Source organism: Corylus avellana, chromosome 4 (genome assembly GCF_965113065.1).
Source record: "Corylus avellana chromosome 4, dhCorAvel1.hap1.2, whole genome shotgun sequence".
In the NCBI taxonomy this organism is placed as follows: domain Eukaryota; kingdom Viridiplantae; phylum Streptophyta; class Magnoliopsida; order Fagales; family Betulaceae; genus Corylus; species Corylus avellana.
The window spans coordinates 28,172,795-28,193,417 of record NC_142493.1 but is presented as its reverse complement, the minus strand read 5'-3'; the positions used below and the strand labels follow the sequence as shown (position 1 = coordinate 28,193,417).

The following is a 20,623-nucleotide window of genomic DNA, read 5'->3' as shown; positions in this document are numbered from 1 at the left end:
CGGTTAATAAATTGATTGGATGATAGGGAATTAGAGGAAATGGTTAAAAAAATTTAACCAGGTTAATTAAAAAAAATAGTATTATGATTGTGACATGTAGTTTTAATACGACTCAAACTGATATAATGTGAGAATACGAATGGCTAAACCCCTAGCCGAAGGGATTAATTCTTTTTATGTTGAAAACCCAGCATACTCCCATTAGAAGCAAAACTTTGAAAAGCAACAACTACACTATGAGTTGGGTTGGGCTAGTACTTATTGGATTAATTTATGGTGCTGGCCGAGCAAAATAATAATAGTCACTCTATAATTCTCAAGTAATGGCGAATACCATTTTTTTTTTAAAAAAAAATTATTTCTTTGTTCTTGGAAGACGAGAGAGAGAGAGAGAGAAGTGAAATGAATATATAAGTTTAAAAAACTAAATGGGTAAAATTTATTTAATCTCTTCAAACTACTACTATTACTCCAATGACAATCTACTCTCAAACCTATCAATTACGACAATTTACCCCCCAAACTACCAAAACAATGACTGTGTTTCCACCGATGCTAGCAAAATGACAAAATTACCCTTATAAAATTTTCAATAAGACAAAAATACCCTTATAATTTGAAAACAATAAAAAAAATTTAGTAATTTTGTTTTTATTTTAGTAAGGATAATCTTGTCATTTTGTTAAAATTGGGGGTACATTACCATTATTTTAGTAGTTTGAGAGATAAATTGTTGCAATTAATAGTTTGAGAAGTAGATTGTCATTTGAATAGTAATTTGAGGGGGTTAAATGAACTTTACCCAAACTAAATAATTTTTACTTTTGTGCTCTTATATTTGGAGAGCTTGTCCAACAAATTTTTTTTGAAATAAATGCTATATATTCATTTCCTTTCTCTCTCATATACCAAGAAGAAAGCAAGAAAGAAAATAATTTAAAAGTGACTCTTCAAAATAAATTAAAAAAATTTCTCACTACCTAATACGGTGCCACATTCCACATTCACCTAGAAAATTATCACATAGTAAAACTTAGCACTCATGGGACAATTGTATAGGCTTTGAAACTGTGTCTAGAAGTTTACTAGTTAAACATATGTACATATTCCAATAATTCCTCCTAATAAATTATAGTAACTAAATCCCCATGTTATTACAAGCACCAGGAATGCCCAAATCTTGCAAAAGAAAAATTTCAGCATATTTTTTACGATCAAGATTTTTGGCTGCCAACAAATGCATTACAGCCCAAACCACCGAGGGAAAATTACAGTCCCTTTATTACATGAATAAAGGTAACTAATGACACCGAACTCAGAAGAGGAAGAAAAAAAGTGTGGATTTTTGTTTGCTTTTCTTTCTTTATTAGTCCAGGACTTATTTCCAAATCTTAACAGATTTGTCATGACTGGCAGAAGCAACTATCCCTGTTGCTGGTGACTGTGCCAAAGCTGATATCACACACTCATGAGCGGAAATTGTCATACACTTATTCACTGCCATGTTCCAAAGCTCCAAAGACTGCAAACAATCAACTTTAATAACATTAGCAACATTTGTTGGAAATCAACTCGGTCTCGGTTGCTTGACAAATTTAGCTTCAGAGAATTGCCAGCTTTCCCATGGACAATAGCTTTTAGATATGCCAAGTTAGAAAATATGGTTGTCTTGTATTTTATGGCACCCAGGCATAAAACCATTACAGAGTCGCCAGGGAAAATGCATCCATCAACACAAGTGCTAGGTGTTCTTTTTTGGTAAGTGAAAGTGTAGGTCAATTTATCAAAGAAAATCCAATCTCAAAAGAAGACCAGCAGAAAGTTGTAGAATGTTTAGTCACATTTGGATATCCCTTGAAGAGGAAACCATTCAATTGTGATTTGTGTATATTTGGAACAACATAATTTATATTTTTCGTTTCAAAGGGATGATTTCCATGGTAAGGAGTGGTTTGTTTATATTTATATTTAAATTTTTCTTCAAGAAAAAAACAAAGCAAATGTCACCTGGTAGCCTCCAATGACCAAGAGAGTGGAGTAGCTTGGATGGAAAACACAAGAATGGAAGGTGTTTCCACTGGAACTGAGCTCGTGAGTGCACTCTCCGGTGGCTACTGACCACACTCTGACAGACTCTTGACTGACAGATGCCAAATAATCTCCAGTTGTGTCCCAACAAACAGAGTGCACTTGTGATGAGTGCCCCTGAAGTTCAGAAGACCACAGTTTATAATGTGTAACTGCAGATTAGAATGTGGCGTAATAAAATTCAAAAGTAATTTAATGAAACAGGTGGAAGAAGATTTCTAATGGATTCCTTCAACTTTTTCTGCATTTGACAATGATATCATACCTGTAATGAGAGTGTCTGCCTATCAGTCTCAACATCAAAGATGGACACGACATTCTCTGCTGCTGCAGCCAAAAGTGCTCCAATTCTGGGTTGAAATCTCACCTGTGCTGAACCTCCCTGGTCATGACAGTACTGAGGTTCAGAAAACCAACAAACCAAATCCAACAAAGATTCAAAAATTTAAACAGAAGAACAAATAAAAATAAAGTTCCAAACACTAGCCTTGGAAACACGGGTGCAAGAATACTGATTAATACTCCAGAAACGAATCTCACTGTTAGCATCACAAGAGCAGAAAACGTCACTCTTCTTAGGGTGGAAATCGAGGGACATTACATTTGAGTTGTGCCCTGTATATGTTTGTAAGCTGTTATAGCTTGGCTGCAAGAATAAACTATATTAAGTGCCCATGATATGTATACCCAAAATTTCATTGATACTTAAATGCCACAAGGTAAAAGAAGCAGATATTTTACTTCACATCATAGGGTCAATTAATTTATTCCAACTGTGTTGAGGTTTTCTAGCGCACAATAAACGATAAATGGTCTTAAAATAAGCTTACCATAAACATTCGTGGCAAATAGAGGCTCTAAACATGAAGTTAACCATCTTGCTAAATGAATATGCAAAAAATCACCCTCGAAAACTAAGCCAGAATGAAAAATTTCATAGATATGTGAATTCCCTTACTGTATAATGTGTTCAGTCCAAACTAAGTTAAGTGGGGAAGAGAAAAAATACTATTTCCCTTTGTACACCACCAATTACCTACTATCCTCCAGACACATGTACGGGCAAAAGATACAAAATTTGAGAACATCAAAAACCAGTGCTTGATCATAAGCTCAGTTGATCTATGTACTTTACAATGCAAAAGTCTAAAACTATCATTACCATAAATAGCATTTGCTACAATTGAATTTATTTACTTATGAGGACAATGAAAATGCATGTCATGAACAAGATTTATCATTAAATAAATGAATATAACTAAAATGATGTTTTATTTTTGTAAAATTCAATTTCCGCGAGGTAGCAACAAATAGTAAAAGATAAAAGTAGAAACAATGGGGCAGTTGGTTGTTTTTTAGTTTCTTTGATAAAGTAATTATTCATAAGAGACTTAAAAAAGGGTGCAATCATGGCCCACGGGATGTATACAAGAGAAACACTAAGAAGACAAAAAACAAAACCTAGCATTTGAAGTTAGTACATGTAACAACTTAATCAAACAAGAAAAAAGTGCAGGAACCAGTTGCAGGCATCATACTTATATTATTATGATGATAAGATTTGGAGGGGCAACCAAAAGTTTTTCTTAGCAACTACTAACTGATTTTGACAAATTCCTGGACAAGTGTTACATAGGAAAGCAATGGGCTGTAGAATTTACTTTTGCAGCATCCCAGATTCGCACAGATGTATCAAACGAAGATGTTGCCAGCTGAGTTGAATTTGGTCTGAAGCGAACATCGGTAATTATCAGGGTGTGTTCCTCTGGCGTGCTCTCAGTCTGTAGAGTCTCCATGTTCCAAAGAACAACCTACTAACATGAAAAATGATAAGCATTCACATCTGTCTTTTCTTCTTTTTGTGTGTGTGTTCCCGGTGGGGGGAGGGGGGAGGGACTGTAACCATATAAAATTGCAAATAACAAATGAGAGAATTGCAAAACATTTATTTAATTAAATAAAAAAGTAAAAGAATCATGGAGAAGAAAAAAGGTAATAGATGACTCAGTCTTTCCTTTCCAGTTTTACCAATTTACGATTTTTTTTTTCCCTCAATGGAAGGGGTAAAATATTTTGATTATCTTGTGAAACATTTTTTTTCTTTTCACTAACAGTTTGATTTCAAAGATGTGAACAAAGAAATTTTGTTTATTGATACATTTTCTTTGTAGTCCATGAGAATTTCAATTGTGGGGATAAGCAAATTAATTTGTAAGGGGAATGTTGAGTTGCATTATTTTGATTTCAGTATGAACTTTCTTTGGCAATGTTAAGCAAGGTGGTTTGCACAAAAATGACATGTTCCCAAATGCTAGAACTCTATAAAACCAAAGCATGACCTAAGAAAACAAATATATTCCAAGGAAGGGCATGGGATTCATACTGCTCCCTTCCTTTTTTGGGTTAACAATATTAAAGCAACATATGTGCAACACATCACAAGTTCCCCATTGTTAGTATTATGTAAAACAGACGTACGATAAAAACTTACTTGAGAATTATTGAATATTAAGCTGGACTACCTTCAACAAAAGATGCAATTAGCAATAAAATAATCTCATTATATTTTAGATAGTTCAAATTGTTTAAGAAAATTTTCAAAATGGCATCCTCTGCTAGCAAATCATACTATCTATGAAAACAAAAACATTTTAGTGCGAGGTCAAATTTATTCTGCTGCCTGTGGAAGGAGTTCCTGTAGGTGGGATAGGGGTCGGCCGGAGTCAGTCTTACGAAAAAACTTTAGTAATCAAAAACAACAAGAAATGGACTGACATATTTCCAGTTTCCTTCTATCAGTTTTGGTGATTGCTCAATTTATTTCACGAATGACTTTAACATGAAGGACTAGTGAAATGTAAATGTTAGGGAGAGAATCACCTAGAGAGTCCACCAAGAATACATTAATATACATATTTGGACATCACTCTAGCCCAAAAGCTTAAGCTAATGAGTTTTGCTTCATTTAAGCATATTAACTACTTGTTTTGTTCAAATTTTCTTAATGTGGAACACAACACTCACAACAATAAACACGAAATTTTTTTTAAAAAAATCTATTGATGTAACCTTAGAGATAAATATGTAAACATGGCACCGTAACTCAGAAGATAACATTTTTGACAAATAAATTAATGTTGTCAAAGCAACCGTGTAAGTAAGAAGAGGACAAAAGCCTAGCCTCAACTTATGAGCCATAAGGCACATTACAAGGGCTCTGCTTTGGGGACTGAGGAGTGTAGAAACACTTTACAATTCCCTTTTTACATTTGATAAAATGCAGGTTGTGCTGTTTGGGTTCTAGTATTTGCTATGTGCCTTCAACACTTCGCTTTCAAATGCACTTCACTTATATGGTATTAGTAATAAATCTCTTGCACCAAGACGTGGAATGCAAGAAGCATAAATTGGACGCAAAGAGCATTTCCAAAATTATTATGTTAGTACAAGTTGCATCCCCCATATAACAGCCAGCTACCTCAACCAGGGAAGTTGACTAGAGCCACTGACACAAGAAAGAGAACTGTGATGAAGTTGACTAAAGCCTTGTGATCTGATAGGACAGGCACTCCAAACTCCAAACTATTTACCAAATCATGAGAAGGGGTGTAACGGGTGTTTGCATTTCACCTTTTGCTAGATACGTTACACAATATTCATAACTCAAGATATTAGAAAGAGTCGACAACAAGGTGTCACTGAGTCAAATGACCAACCAACATTCACAACCTCCTAAACCCATAAATTTCTCATGAACTATTAGAGTACAACAATGAGAACTAGAATTAAAAGGGTTCCCAAAACATATCACAATAAAATCTTATCATGCCTTGTGAATTCCAAAATAGATATATGTAGGATGATTGCATCACCAAGTACATCTGAGGAAGCCAGTTATGATAAGCTAAGGTGAGAAAAGACAGTGACGAACACAAGGGGCTAAAAAAATTATTCAGCTAAGTCAATGTTAAATCAGAACACTGGACAAAAGCTCTTTAAAATTTCATCAGTAGTGTAGATGTTTCAATTGATCTGCAAGTACTAAAGTAAAAGCTTGTAACAAAAATGACAGCATATATATAACAAGGATTAATATAGCATGTTTAAAACATGGAATTCATTCAGCCTGCTACAATGCATTATACCTTCTTGTCATGCCCAGCACTGGCCAATAACTTGCCATCTGAAGAGAAATGACAGGAGACAACTTTGCTATTGCTTTTACGAATGGAACTAACTTCGCTGAAGGAAAAACCTGATATGAAGAGTACACAATGTTGGTTACAGTCAATCTGAACAATCATCATTGCCCAAACGATGAGATCATCGATTACCTTTTGAAGTTTCTGCAGCATGTTCAGAAGGATTCCGTTTCAATGCACCAAACAAATCCCTTCCATCTCCATCATCATGTGAGAGAAAAGATTCAACATTATCTTCTAAAGAGCCAACATCTCCAAAATGTTCCATGTCATCCTACAAATAGAGATGAAGTCATTAAAAAGGCCTTTAAAGAGTGACTTATCAACCATTATTTTTAGCTGAACTCAGACAGGATACTTCATAACATAATATATAACTAAATGACTGCAACATATACCCATGCAATTGCCAAGGATCTTCAACCATCCTTGTCAGACACATGATTGATGTAAGCAACGTGTATAGTGGTTATATGTGGAACAAACTGGCTATGCAGTGCATTCTGGAAGCTAAATTTTCCTTTTTGGAACAGAGTATTCCACATTCTAAAATGTGCAATCCAAACCATAGATCCTAAAATAATTATAAGCTTATTCATAGTATATAAAACACTTATATACGGTGCAAGATCCCACCACAATATTGGCCCATCAAAATCAAATAATTTGGACAATCATAATTAGGGAATATCACTGGCATCTATCATTCATACACAATCTTCCACTAGCCAACACGTTATGTAAATTTAGATGGTTAAATTATCCACTCGGTCTAGAAATTGAGATCTAAGGTCCTTAAAGGGTAGCTCAATTGACTGGAGATCACGCCTCATAAAGCAGAGGTTACTAGTTCGAATCTCCCCTTCCTCCTCCCTTTGGAGACAAAAAATTACTTATTAAAATAAAAAATTGATATCTAAAGTTTTAACTTGCAAGAATGAAGAAACATGCAGAAATACAGGTCTTTGTGGAAGTCTAAGTATGAAGATTTCAAACTTTCACATCAGGTGTGTAGGTTATGGCATCATGCAGGTTACAATTTCTAAAAAGTTTATATACCAGCTGGTTTGTGGATGATGCAAGACCACCTACTCCATCTGCACCATACATCATTAAACCTTTTGAGACGCTCCCAACATTCTGCAGATTACCCGCCATAGCAAGTCCATCACCAGGAGTATGAGTAGATGGAGTTGATGGCTGAGAGTTTGGTGAAGGACCTAGGGTATTTCCTGTGCCAGTACTGTTAGCAGCTCCAGAAGATGAAGGCCCTTTCCTTTTCCGATTATTCTATTACATAATAAACAATCAATCACCAACTTGCAAGAAATAACCGAATAAATCATCAAGAACTGATTGCACCACTAGTTCATATAAATTTTTGAAGATAACAACGGTTAGATGAAGTGAGCACAACCTGTTGCACTTGCTGTGGATGCAGAGGGTCCTGTTGTTGTTGAGAAGAACATTGTTGCATCTGTGGCATGTTTATCTGCTTAGAACATGCCAAAGGCTCAGAGAAATGTCACTAGAGAGCTCATTGAGTATTCTTAAACAATAATAAAACAATGAAAAATTAATAAACATTTGGGAAATGAAATTGATGACATATCCTCAAATAGGCCAATTCTAACAGTCAAAATAGAGAGATGAAACAAATTACATACCAAGGATACCCAAAGCAATTTCCGCAGATAGGAATCTTAGCAATTTGAACACTTATATAGGCAGCAAGAAGCCAGTTTTATTTAATCTAGTCTTACTTAAGGAGTCAAGGGTTTTTTTCTAAATAGTTTTTATATTTCTAAATGGATTGTACTTTTCGTCTATTAAGTTTTATTTTGGGTTTTATTATGTTTTTAGGATTTTATTTGTTGGATCTATTAATTATTCAGTTTGGAGTTAGTAGTCACTGTCCATAGAATATAAAGTCTTATTAGGAGTCCAAGCTTTTTAAGGATTAGGTTAGTTTTTCTACAAATAATGATGTAATGTTTTTAATTGAATGGAGAACCAGTTTTATGAGAATTTAGCAGCAAATACTCTTAAGGTTTGTGTGATGCCATATTTTTCTGAGGAATCACGCTGAACAAACCCTAGGTGTGATGCTTAGGAAAACTAGGTGTGATTCCAACAAACCCATAACTGAATTGTGTTATTAACTTTCCTTAAAATCTTAATTGTAAAAACCCTAAATCATCCATCCCTCAAAAAGGTTGCAAACGGTCACAAAATGCCAGACCACTGATCACAACTGTTCACTGGGCTATAAACCGCACCTGTCGCTTTCAACATCAGATTTTGTCTTACATCAATATTAGCATCATAGCCCTTTGTCATAAATCAACACTTCACATCCATGTCAGGCACAACTCACATAAGAATTAAAAATTAAAATACTATGATTCTTTTATGTATTTATCCTTCTCGTTGGCGAGGGCAATGAGAGAGAGAGATAGAGACTTAAACAACACATCCAGTTTTTTACACACAGATAGAGATTAATAAGTCTTCAAGCTCATGCCTTTGGGTCGAATGGCACTGCCATCTGTCAAAAGAATGGGGTAGGTGAGGTCATAAGTTAAAGTCCCGTGAAGTGTGCAACTTACTTACTAGTAAAATAATAATAATGGAACCTTATTGTAGGCCGTTTTATATTCAGTGCTACAGGACAAATGAACTGGAGAAAAAATTAGTATTGACATGGGAAGAAATCAGTATGACTTGGAGCTCGAAGAACCATAAAAGAGCAAAACCAAAGCAGTTCTCAGAAACCTGGTCTAATTTCAAGGCTGGGGCAGATTTACCAACCTCAAGCCTTGATTTGGTGGGATGATTATGATACAGGCCCTATGTGAGAGTTAAATTAACATTTACCTGCTGAAAATTACAGTTCACTAAATTGTTGTGAGCAGAGTTCACAAGAGCGGTGAAATTCTTATTCTTATTTACATGTGGGGTCCAATTAGTGAAGGTTTTGGTGCCTTATTTATCTTCGATATGATAATAATATGTGGTCCAGATTAGTTTATTTCAAGGGTAAAATTGAGTGTTATACCTCTATATCCGTAATAAGATCTTCAGAATTTTGAAGATGGTCTGCGTGATTTCCAGCAAATGCAACAGATCTGAAAACCCTAATTTGCCTAACCAATTTCACCTTTTCCTAATTTCTTGCAAACCCTAACCCTGGTTTCCTCAAACCTAGACTTTCCCCTTGACCCTAGTGAAAGACCAATGCTTGATATGTAATGACCAATTTCACAAACAGCAATATGCTAATGACCATTTCAGCAGACAGTGAAAGACCAATGCCTGTCCAACTGAGCCCAATACAAAACACCCAGTCCTTTTTTATTAACAAGGTCCAAGTCACATTCCAAGGATGAGTCAGAATCTCCATATATATTAAGAACTGTTCAACATCAGATTGAGATAAATTAGATTGGAACAAACAAGAACTCTTAACCATGTGAGAAAGGATATGCAGACATATAGCATTTCTATATCATGTATCATGAAGACTAATATATTCTGACAGGTGTTGGAAAGAAAAACTTGCCTTTAAAGAAGTTGATTGCATTGGAGAACCTATGGATCCATCATTTGCAATTGGTTGACCATCTTTTGCATTCAAACTGCCCCTAGATAATCCTCTAAATCTTTGAGGATCCGTTTCTCCATACATAGGTGAACTACCAAGATTGCCTTGTGCTTGCACCTGTGCTAAGAGTTGTTGCTGGGGCAAAAGCTGAAACTGATTTGAATTCTGAAGGAAGGGCTTTTGAACTTGTGCACCTAAACCTGGCCGAATTTGGTCAATGCCCTGAACATTCTGGCAAATGCCTCAGTAAGAACTTGGTACCAGTGAGATATTTTATATGAATCTCTTGGAGAAGTAGTACAGTGTACAACTTACTGTTAAGGGCCACCCCTTCAATGGAAGACCACCAACTCCAGGGTTCAATCCTAGTGAAAGAAAAGATAGCAAAAAATTATAAAATTAGGCAAAGCATGACTTACGTAAGATGGAGCCATAATTGTTCAGATATCATTTCTCATGGCAATCCAATTTGATAAATACAAAACCACATTTGTCTACAAGCAGTTATCCATCCAGCAGGTAACCACACAGTTTTGAACTTCTCATGAACGTACTTGATAAAACTCAAGAGTAGCTTGAGCTTGCCAAACTTATTCAAGCTCCCAACTCATACTTAAAAGTCTTTAACTTTCTATTGTTTTAGTATAAGAATATATTAAAGGCCTAAGTGTAGGGAAAACCCTGTACAAGCACTAGCAGGCTAGCAGCATATGCCCTATATGCCATTCCCTTCCTTATGTTTAGGGAAAATTTCAAAAAACCACAAAAACCTACTCACATCAGATTCCCTATATTTAACCAACCCTCAAGGGTTGGTACAGTGTTTCCCAATGTTTGGTTCCCTATACATTATTTTAATATAAACATTTCTCTTTCCTCTTTCCTCTCTCCTCTTTCATCTTTTTGTCCTTAATTGGGAATTGTGTTGAGATTTTGTGAAAAAAGTAAGAGTAGGTAGGGAACTTGTATTTTGTAAAGAAATAATATTTTAATGATATAAGGAAATGTAAGGGAAGCTATTATGAAATATATTTTCATACGGAAGCAAAAAGTAGTTTTTTGCCATAAACTTAGGGAAAATCAAAGGAAAGATGCAGCTAGTGCTCTAAGGGCAACTAAAGGTGTATCAAACTTGGAGGGTTGGGCAGAAACTATTCTAAATGGATAGTGCTCCTTTTCCCTCACTGACCTTTCAACATGGTGTCTTGCAAAAGAGATCAGTGTTTCTATCTTATTTACTTAGAGAAATTACATTTTTTTTCTAAGCAATACACAGGGATAGCCGGATAGGGATTCAAAAAATGGGGGATCTTTGCCACTATTTATACAAATAATGAAGATTTGTGGAAATGCTTTCAAAGGATTTGTTGGAAGCAGCCCATTTGGCGACTAGATGTGCACGATGGTTAGCTTTTTTGATAACGTTGCACGCTTCCCAGCTTGAGAAACCTTAAGAGAAAGATTTATATCTCTGATTATAGGAGTAATGTGACACTTGGATCCCTCTAAATACCATCCAATTACAAATATCACCCTCTACTAGTATTTTGCTTTAAAATGGATGGAAAATCTCTCACGTGCGCTACACGCGACTCTTTTTGCATTTAACTTCCCAAAATACACTTAAAATTATTTTTTCAAAAAAAATAAAATAGAGAAAAAACTAAGGGGTGGCCGAACCACCCCCACAACCACTAAAAAAAAAAAGGCTATACCACACCCATTGCCAGAGGGGGGAGGCTACCCTTTTTGCATTTAGGTTGGCTGAACTTATGACAAACCTAGAGAAAGACTGAATGAGATTCGAGAAGTTTCTACTTTCAGGCTCTGGATTTTACCTTTTCATGGGTTTTAACTTTTTATTTTTTATTTTTTTGGTTGTAGAAAAAATTATTTTTCAATAAACGGGTCAGCCGGGTCAATCATGGGTCAACCGACCCGTTTAATTAATAGGTGAAGCGGGCCAACCCATTTATGACAAACCTTAAACCCTTTAATTTCGTGTTGGGTTCGCGGGTCATGTCAAAAATTGCCCAACCTAATTACAAGAGGAGAAAAATGCAAGAAATGGAAAATAGGAAACCAATCACAAGAATAAGAGAAGGCAGGGGTAGGGAAAGAAGTAGGTTGTATGGAGTTAGGAGGCACTAGAGGAGAAGAAAGAAGACATTGCAGAAGAATATCAATCAAAAGAAGAAGGAAGTTAAAGAATAGAGTCAAGCACAAAAGCTATGGACTGGCGTAGAACGAAGTCAAGCACATCGGCAAGAAATTGAAGGCATTGATGAGCAAAGTAGATCCAATGTTAAAACTTCTTTGATGGGCTTGGGGTCTTTTTTTTTTAATTAATTAATTATTATTATTATTATTATATTGTTAGGAAGACTTTAGAAGGTTAGTGAATGATTTATCAGGATTGGTAAAAGTCAAAAAGAGGTTTATAATAAAGATGAACCAGAATTTGTACAACGAAGTCAAGCACATCGGCAATAAATTGAAGACATTGAGGAGCAAAGAAGATCCAATGTTAAACTTCTTTGATGGGCTTGGGATCTTTTTTTTTTAAAATTAATTAATTATTATTATTATATTGTTAGGAAGACTTTAGAAGGTTAGTGAATGATTTATCAGGATTGGTCAAAAAGAGCTTTATAATAAAGATGAATCAGAATTTGTACAAGTACACAACAATTCCACTACAACTAATAATAATAATAAAAAAAGGTCCACTCTGTCTTCCAGGCCAAACATTTATTTTTCTCAATGTTATCATCCCAACCCTTTGAAAGCTCAACCAAAAATTCATGCAATACTCAAGACTAAACAAATAATGAGAACAATAACCCCTATACAGCCATGCGTCCTTTGCTATCGAGCAATTTAATAAGAAGGAATCCCACTAGTTCTTGATCTTCCTTGCTCAAAAAGAAACAAGGTGTGCTTTTGTTATTCCCTTGAATCTTGGGGGAGAGAAATGAAGCACTGCATGACGTGGTCCTGACAAAGAATGGATTTAAGAGGGGGAGACTATAATACTCCAGCCCCATATTAAGAAGATCAATAGCTCACATAGAATGAGTAGATTATAAAAACACTCATGGGTGGTAAGTTCCACATTTGTTCCTTACTAGGTAAAATTGGGCTTTATAGGTGATTCAATGGAGCTCCAATTGCCTCTTAACGAGTCTTTTTGGAGTGATAATGTAGATGTTATTAGCGTTTTCCCTGGGCCGATATATTTGAATTTTGAAATGAACAAGAAAGTAGTGATGCAACATGAAATGGAAAAATGAACCTAAGGATAGCAAACTTAAGGCCTTCCCCTCCTCCCCCAAACCCTCCCTTATTTTTCCTTTATTTTTGGTAGAAACGTCTTGAATGTTTATTCCCTCATACAGAGGTAATCATACCTGCATTTCCCATTCCAGGTTTTGACTGCATGATTGCCTGCGCATACATTGGAGAATGATCCATGGGCAAGGATCTCTGATTAGCAGATATGTTAACTTCACCTTTGATGTCCTAAAGCCACAAAAAGAATCAATACATCAACCAAATTACAGAAAGAAATGAGTACAAAAGAGCAGAAAATGTAGCATCATGTTGTCCAAGTAATTACATTGGTCTGTTGAGTTCGTGCCTGGATTTGCTGCAAAGCTGCAGTCACACTTCCAGAGTTTCCTTGGACCAACTGACTGTCTCAGAAAGATAAGCCAATAGATATTAAACTAGCCACACATATAAAATATTAGATGGAACCAGTTAAATAAAATCTACTGGTAAATCTACCCGGGATGATTAGTTGTTGATTTCAGAAGGGCCATCCTAGGATCAAGAAGTGGTTGGGATGTCTCGGAATCCATTGAATTACTACGCTTCACGCGTTCCTCATACATTTTGGCTGCCAATGCACTAGCAGTAGACTGCCCAAGCATTCCTTCGGAATTGACGGCATTCACGGGACCACCAAGGGAGGGATGATTAGGATCCCTTCGTTGCATCTGAGCTTGACGCATTAGTTGCAACTGCTGCATTTGCAGTTGCTGTTGCTGTTGCTCTTTTGCTTTATTATGCTGTGCCTGCACACCATTACCATAGGAGGGTGCGGGAAAAAAAAAACATTAAGGAGATCAGCATCAGATGCAGAACCAAGCTAGTGGTCAGACATAGCCATTAAATTTAAAGAGCCACCTCAATGTAAGCTGCAGCTGTCTCAGAATGTTTCTCGTTTGTCCTTGCAATAAAAATGTCCCAGAAAACAGACCACCATTCAAAAAGAAACCCCCCAGGAGCATCAATTGCTGCATATTCAAGCCAACAGTCATATACACTGCTAATCCAAAATTGAAATATTTTTAAAACAATTTTGAATTCAACCCAAGCGAGGATCATGAAATTGAAGTTTTCCGAATTCATTCAGGTCAAATCTAACTTAAAGAAACTGAATTATCTACTTTAGAATTATAATACACGAAACATAAAAAGGAAATCCTAATACTTCATCAACCGTCGATTACCTACGGGGTCCGCTGCAACCTTCCCTTCAGTCATGAAGGATTTTGCCGTGGCATGCAATTTTTTCTTCACCAAGTAATCATATATATAAACATCAAGCCTAGCAACACTTAGCCAAAATGACAAAAGTTATAAGAATCCATTATAATTTATAAGAAAAGTTATCCAGTCAACATAAACAACAGGTAACAGAGCAGCAAGCAATGGATCATACATTTTATCCGCTTCCCAATTGCTCTGCGACATTGTTTCCGGTCCAAAACAAGCCCAAACTGACAAGAACCAAAAGATCCCAATTCAATTCCGCAATTCTCAGAACCCAAAATAAAAATTTCACTAAAATTATGCATGTTGAAAAGCCAAATAAAAATAAAAAGTTAGATTGAGAGTGAATTGACGTGTACCAACCTCAAAGTTCACGGAGAAATAGATCAAAGCTTACATTCCAATCTTGGGAGTGACGATCACCATTGATCAAAGACTCATATCCGAATTTCGACAAAAATCAATGAAAACGTTCAACTAATTGCTTATAATTCTCGAAGAAAATTTTGAAAATTAACAGAATTGAAATAACTGAATTTTGTGGCTGTGTTTCTGAAATTTGGTAATTCACAAATCAAAAAAAAAAAAAAACTAAAAGATATGAAAGACTACGGTAGGTGATCAGAGCGTGTGGAGTTTGAACTTCAGAGTTTAACAGAGGAGAGAGAGTCTCAACGGAGTACGAAGCTGAGGTTCGGGGGGTTGGGACAGGCCTGAACAGACTGGAGAGGGCTTTTATATTGTGGTGAGTGGACTTTGGAGACCTCATGGGACGTGCATGGTATGATGGACGGCAGAGAAGGAGTGGGGTGCAATGGCTGGCCCTGATGTTGCCACATCAGATGGAGCCCACCATACTGCTGGGCCAATCATATGGTTGAGCTCGGTGGGCTTTTGATCATGGGTTAGTTATGTTTCCCGCCCGGTTCGGAAAAGGCCGTGGTGGTTGACACGAGCTTGGGCTTACATTTTGATACGAGATTTAAAGTCGAGTTTACCTATAAATTAGTCTTCATATCGTTGCTATTCTTTTTTTTTTTTAACATTGTGCGAACATAAGAGAGGAGTGAGATTCGAACTAGTGATCTTCGCTTCATTAGGCATGGTCCCAACCGATGGACATATCATTGCTATTCTTGCACCTTTTCTTCAAGCATTTGGGAAAAAGTTTTAATATTTTCCTGAAAGTGAAAAAAGAATTAATTAGAAGAAACTATGGCCAAAATTTCACTATGCGTTCATTATGTGTGGTGTGAATCGAGAATAATCCTCTTGAGTAATGGGCCCCCAGCCCAACGCAAGGGGTCCTCCACCCCAAGCTAAATATACCACAAGTAAGTTTGACTCGGCCAAGCCCAAGAGAGCGAGTTTATTGAACTCAAGTCACGCCCGCAAAAGTTCATAACTCACATGAAACTCTAACGCCTTGATATTCCTGAGTTGTGAGCAAGCATTGCCAAACGGAGTGAGGCCAGAGTAAGAGTGAAAAGGCAGTTTGTTTTTTTTGATTTTTTTTTTTTTTTTAACATGTCCACGTAAGGGACAGGGAGGGAGGATTCGAACTAGTGACATTCGTTTCATAGAGCGTGGTTCACAGTCGATTGAGCTTTCCATTGGGGACAAGAGTGAAAAGGCAGTTATAGTTACTAGTTATTGGCTAAAACTGTTAACCGTAACTGCCTAGACACTTATCGGTTAGTAACTCTAATAACCATTAACTGTTTTTTAAAAGAAAAAAATTAAAAAGTAATACAATAATATCATACTATATACGACATCGTTTTATAGATTATTATATATATATTTAAAATTTTAAACACAAAAACGAAATCATATATATATAGGGCGGAACTAGAATATTTAGTTTGGGTGGGCAAAATTTTATTTTAAAAAAAAAATTTGGGGGAGGGAAAAGTTAATTTTTAAAGGTATTTAAAAAAAAAAAAATTGGGACCACCCTTGGCTTGGGGGGTTGGGACCCAGGGGTAGTTCCGCCGCTGTATTATATATATATATATATATATATATATATATATATATTTGAACTAGATAATATCCAGTTAGTTATATTTGAGGAATATTTTTGTTTTTTTACTTTTTGAATGGACAAAAATACCTTCAAAATAACTAACTAGAGAATACTAATTCCAATCTTCCAAAGGATTTTTTTTGTACTTATTTAATTATGGAGGGGTGAAAGAAAATACAAAGAGAAAGTGGTTTACTTATAAATTAACAGGCGCGTGTGAAATTTGAATTTACAAACATTAATATACTACTATATGCAATATTTTATTTATTTTAAATGTCTATACAAGGGAAGGGAAGGGGAGGAGAGATTCGAACTAGTGACCTCTGTTTCATGAAGCGTGGTTCATAGCGGATTGAGCTACCTTCAAGGACTATAAGCTAGCAGTATTTTAAATTCAACAGAAACGACTCTTATCTTCGGTAGAGATTCACGCTGTTTAATTATGAGACATCTACAACTTCAAGTTAATTTCCTTATGAAAACTTCGAATAATTTCCCTTATCCGAATAGTTCATCCATGCATATTTACTACGCTGCCACAAAAAATAACTAAATAAATAAACAAATTAATAACCAGAAAGTTTCACGTATTCGCTAGTTTAATTGCAAGCGCAAAGTAGAACGATTTTTTAGTTTTTACGCTCCGTTGCTATTAAACTGCGGTGTTTCTGCCATCTGCTCGATCGTTCATCTGTAGAGCCACATGCAAAAACTGTTGGGGTAAATGGATAATACAGCGATCGAGACATATGAATTATAAGGCGTCGCCGGCGGCACAAAATTTGTCTGATGACTGTAAATATTGCTGCATTAATGGTATCAGATAGCCCCATTAAATGATATCACCTATTGAGTTGGAAATTGTCCACTGCTTTCAGCTTGATCTCCGATATTCGCCACTCTGCAGCAGGTTTGACTCTTTTGTCTCTTTAAAAAATGAAAAGATGAAGCTGGAAAGCTCAACAAGGGAGCCCCACTAGTCAAAAGCCAAATCCAATGCAGAAGAGTGCCTTCATTTCTTAGCGTGTAGGATAAGAGGACAGTTGGGCAAATAAATAACCTGGCCAATGGCAGATGAGTTTCATTTACTCAGCCGCGCGTGACAGTTGGGTGATTGTAAGCGTCTTTTGTTCTGTATTAACTTCTTATTCCGCTATATATACAACACTCCTTCATTGCACCACTTCACAGTGAGCTAGAAGAACTGCTCTTCTTTGAACTAACAATGAGGGCTGTTTCATGTTGTGTTGGGGTTGCTTTCTTGTGCGTTATTGTTGTCAGTGGTTTGGTTTTGGCTGATGTTGGAGGGGTTGATCAGGATGACAAACATTTCTTTCACCCCCCGCTTTTGCTTGGGGGGGGAGGTCTAGGTCATGGGATATATAAGAAGGGGTTTAGACATGGTGGTCTTGGTGGTGGGGGTGGTCTTGGTGGTGGTGCAGGAGGTGGCTTAGGTGGTGGTGGGGGCCTAGGTGGAGGTGCAGGAGGTGGCTTAGGTGGTGGTGGCGGCCTAGGTGGAGGTGCAGGAGGTGGCTTAGGTGGTGGTGGCGGCCTAGGTGGAGGTGCTGGTGGAGGCATTGGTGGAGGAGCTGGTGGTGGTGGGGGTATAGGTGGCTTAGGTGGTGGTGGTGGCCTAGGTGGAGGTGCAGGAGGTGGCTTAGGTGGCGGTGCTGGTGGAGGCATTGGTGGAGGAGCTGGTGGTGGTGGGGGTCTAGGTGGAGGAGGTGGACTCGGTGGCGGTGCTGGTGGAGGCATTGGTGGAGGAGCTGGTGGTGGTGGGGGTCTAGGTGGTGGAGGTGGACTCGGGGGTGGTGCTGGTGGAGGCATCGGTGGAGGAGCCGGTGGTGGTGGGGGTCTAGGTGGAGGAGTAGGTGGTGGTGGGGGTCTAGGTGGAGGAGGTGGACTCGGTGGTGGTGCTGGTGGAGGAGCTGGTGGTGGTGGGGGTCTAGGTGGTGGAGGTGGACTCGGTGGTGGTGCTGGTGGAGGAGTAGGTGGTGGTGGGGGTCTAGGTGGAGGAGGTGGACTCGGTGGTGGTGCTGGTGGAGGAGCTGGTGGTGGTGGGGGTCTAGGTGGTGGAGGTGGACTCGGTGGTGGTGCTGGTGGAGGAGTTGGTGGTGGTGGGGGTCTAGGTGGTGGAGGTGGACTCGGTGGTGGTGCTGGTGGAGGAGCTGGTGGTGGTGGGGGTGTAGGTGGTGGTGCTGGCGGTGGTGCTGGTGGAGGCATTGGTGGAGTTGGTGGTGGTGGGGGTCTAGGCGGCGGAGGTGGACTTGGTGGTGGTGGTGGAGCTGGTGCAGGTGGCGGCATTGGTGCAGCTGGTGGAGTTGGAGGAGGTGTAGGTGGTGGAGGCGGCTTTGGCAGTGGTGGAGGTGTTGGTGGTGGTGCAGGCACTGGAGGAGGGCTTGGAGCAGGTGGAGGTGTTGGTGGTGGACTTGGTGGTGGCGGAGGTGGTGGTGGCGGCGGAGGAGGTGGATTTGGTGGAGGTGGTGGCTTTGGGGGTGGTGGTGGCTTTGGTGCTGGTGGTGGAGCTGGATTTGGTGGTGGACACTAGAGTGCAGAAACTACAAATATTGACCTTTTCATCTGCTGCGACTAATCAATGCTTGTTCATAGGTGTTGGCCATTCTTTCTTCTATTTAGGTTTTAAGAGAAGTTAAGCAATGTTGATCAAAACGTTCCGGGTTAAAGATGCTTATAGATCAAATGTCAAGCATTTCTATAGCCAGTTGCTTCACGTGGCAAGCATATAGATAGACCTATAATGTCTCTACCATGCATCATGAATAAAATCATTTCCATGTCTGGTTTTCTATGTCAACTGCCATGGTTTTGTTTTCTTTTTTCTACTAAAATAATTTTCTAACATTTGTAATCTCATTAATGGGCGGCATGGCTTCTAAAACTGAAAGTAATGATATTATAATAAGTCTTTTTTCTTTTTGTGAGTAAACGTACTGATATAGTCAACAACTCTACCTAGCTAGCATCTAATTTTATCATCCAAAAAAGAAAAAGAAAAAAGAGAAAGCAAAGGAAGAGGAGGAAAATAACGTACGAGGGTAGGGGAAAACATTAAATTGAAAAATTAAAAGCCAAGCCAACCGACCAGTACTGCTGGAAAGGCAAAGGAGTAAATGGTTTACTTAAAAGGTTCCACCAGTGAATAACTCTCACATTTATTTCACATGTCTTTGAGTAAATTCATATGCTAGCTGCAGCTATAACTCGGTTTCAAATCAGTAGATTGCTGGTTTAATGTCGGTTCTAGCTCAAGTCTATCCTAGCTAGTGACCATCATTATGCAAATTTAATTGTAGCTTTTACTTGCAAAAAGAGAGGGAAAAAAAAATTTGTAGCTTTTGGCATGCTACAATTCACCCGTTGTGAATCGAAAGAAATTAAAGTTGAAAAGTTTGATCCGTTTAATTAAGTAGGTTAGATTAGGAAATATGGCTCAAATTCAACATGCGAACACGAATTTACAGTGCCCTCAAATTAATATAATTTCCTGATGATTGAATCCCAAACCATTCCTAATTAAAGGGGCCTTAATTATTTAAGGTGGGTTATTGTTTTTGTGTCCTTGCTTTTATGCCCTCCTTATTGCCATGATCCCCACTTATAAATTATAGCAGACTCTCTCGAGTCCTAAGTCTTTTGGACCGACTCAACCTTCCATATTTCTTATAGGGGGTATCTTTGTCTTTTCAGTTTTTAAGAGGATAAAAATACCTCTTCACTATAACTAACTAGATATTCTCTAATTCAAATAAAATGGAGAGGATTCTAATTCATAATATTATCACAACCTTTTGAAAAGGTGATGTGTGAGCAAAAATTTTATTGTTCAAATGTCTCTAATTTTTATTCCGGTCAGTCACTATGTTTAAGGACATTTACAAAATGTCACTATTTAAACATCCCTAATTAAATAAAAACGTTTTCTAGGCTTAAAATGTCGCCTTCCATGTGTCACTATTTTGCCAAATCTTTATAGTGAACTGACTAAATTGATAGAGTGCACAAGTGTCGATGTTGTCATGATAGTTTTTTTTTTTTTTTTTTTTTGAGAGAGGTTGCTGTCATGATAGTTAAGGGTAATGAGTTGACTATATTATTTGAGTATGCAAGCCTAAATGT

General features: G+C 37.5%; 2 protein-coding genes across 2 annotated transcripts; one reads left to right on the top strand and one right to left on the bottom strand.

Moving 5' to 3' along the window:
- Positions 1–1,024: 1,024 nt before the first annotated feature.
- On the bottom strand, positions 1,025–15,169 carry LUH (LEUNIG-like protein). Its single transcript, XM_088515367.1, has 18 exons — positions 14,818–15,169; positions 14,624–14,681; positions 14,412–14,509; positions 14,086–14,195; positions 13,684–13,973; positions 13,514–13,589; positions 13,305–13,416; positions 10,210–10,259; positions 9,853–10,125; positions 7,708–7,782; positions 7,350–7,580; positions 6,423–6,564; positions 6,234–6,343; positions 3,750–3,899; positions 2,576–2,734; positions 2,354–2,470; positions 2,008–2,205; positions 1,025–1,522 (listed from the first exon to the last, which is right to left on the bottom strand). The coding sequence occupies exons 2-18, from the start codon at positions 14,653–14,655 to the stop codon at positions 1,379–1,381; spliced, it is 2,367 nt and encodes a 788-aa protein (XP_088371493.1). The 5' UTR covers positions 14,656–14,681; positions 14,818–15,169; the 3' UTR covers positions 1,025–1,378.
- A 2,479-nt stretch (positions 15,170–17,648) lies between these two features.
- Positions 17,649–19,301, top strand: LOC132178361 (uncharacterized). The gene has a single exon (XM_088515893.1). The coding sequence runs from the start codon at positions 17,712–17,714 to the stop codon at positions 19,032–19,034; it is 1,323 nt and encodes a 440-aa protein (XP_088372019.1). The 5' UTR covers positions 17,649–17,711; the 3' UTR covers positions 19,035–19,301.
- The last annotated feature ends 1,322 nt before the right edge of the window (positions 19,302–20,623 follow it).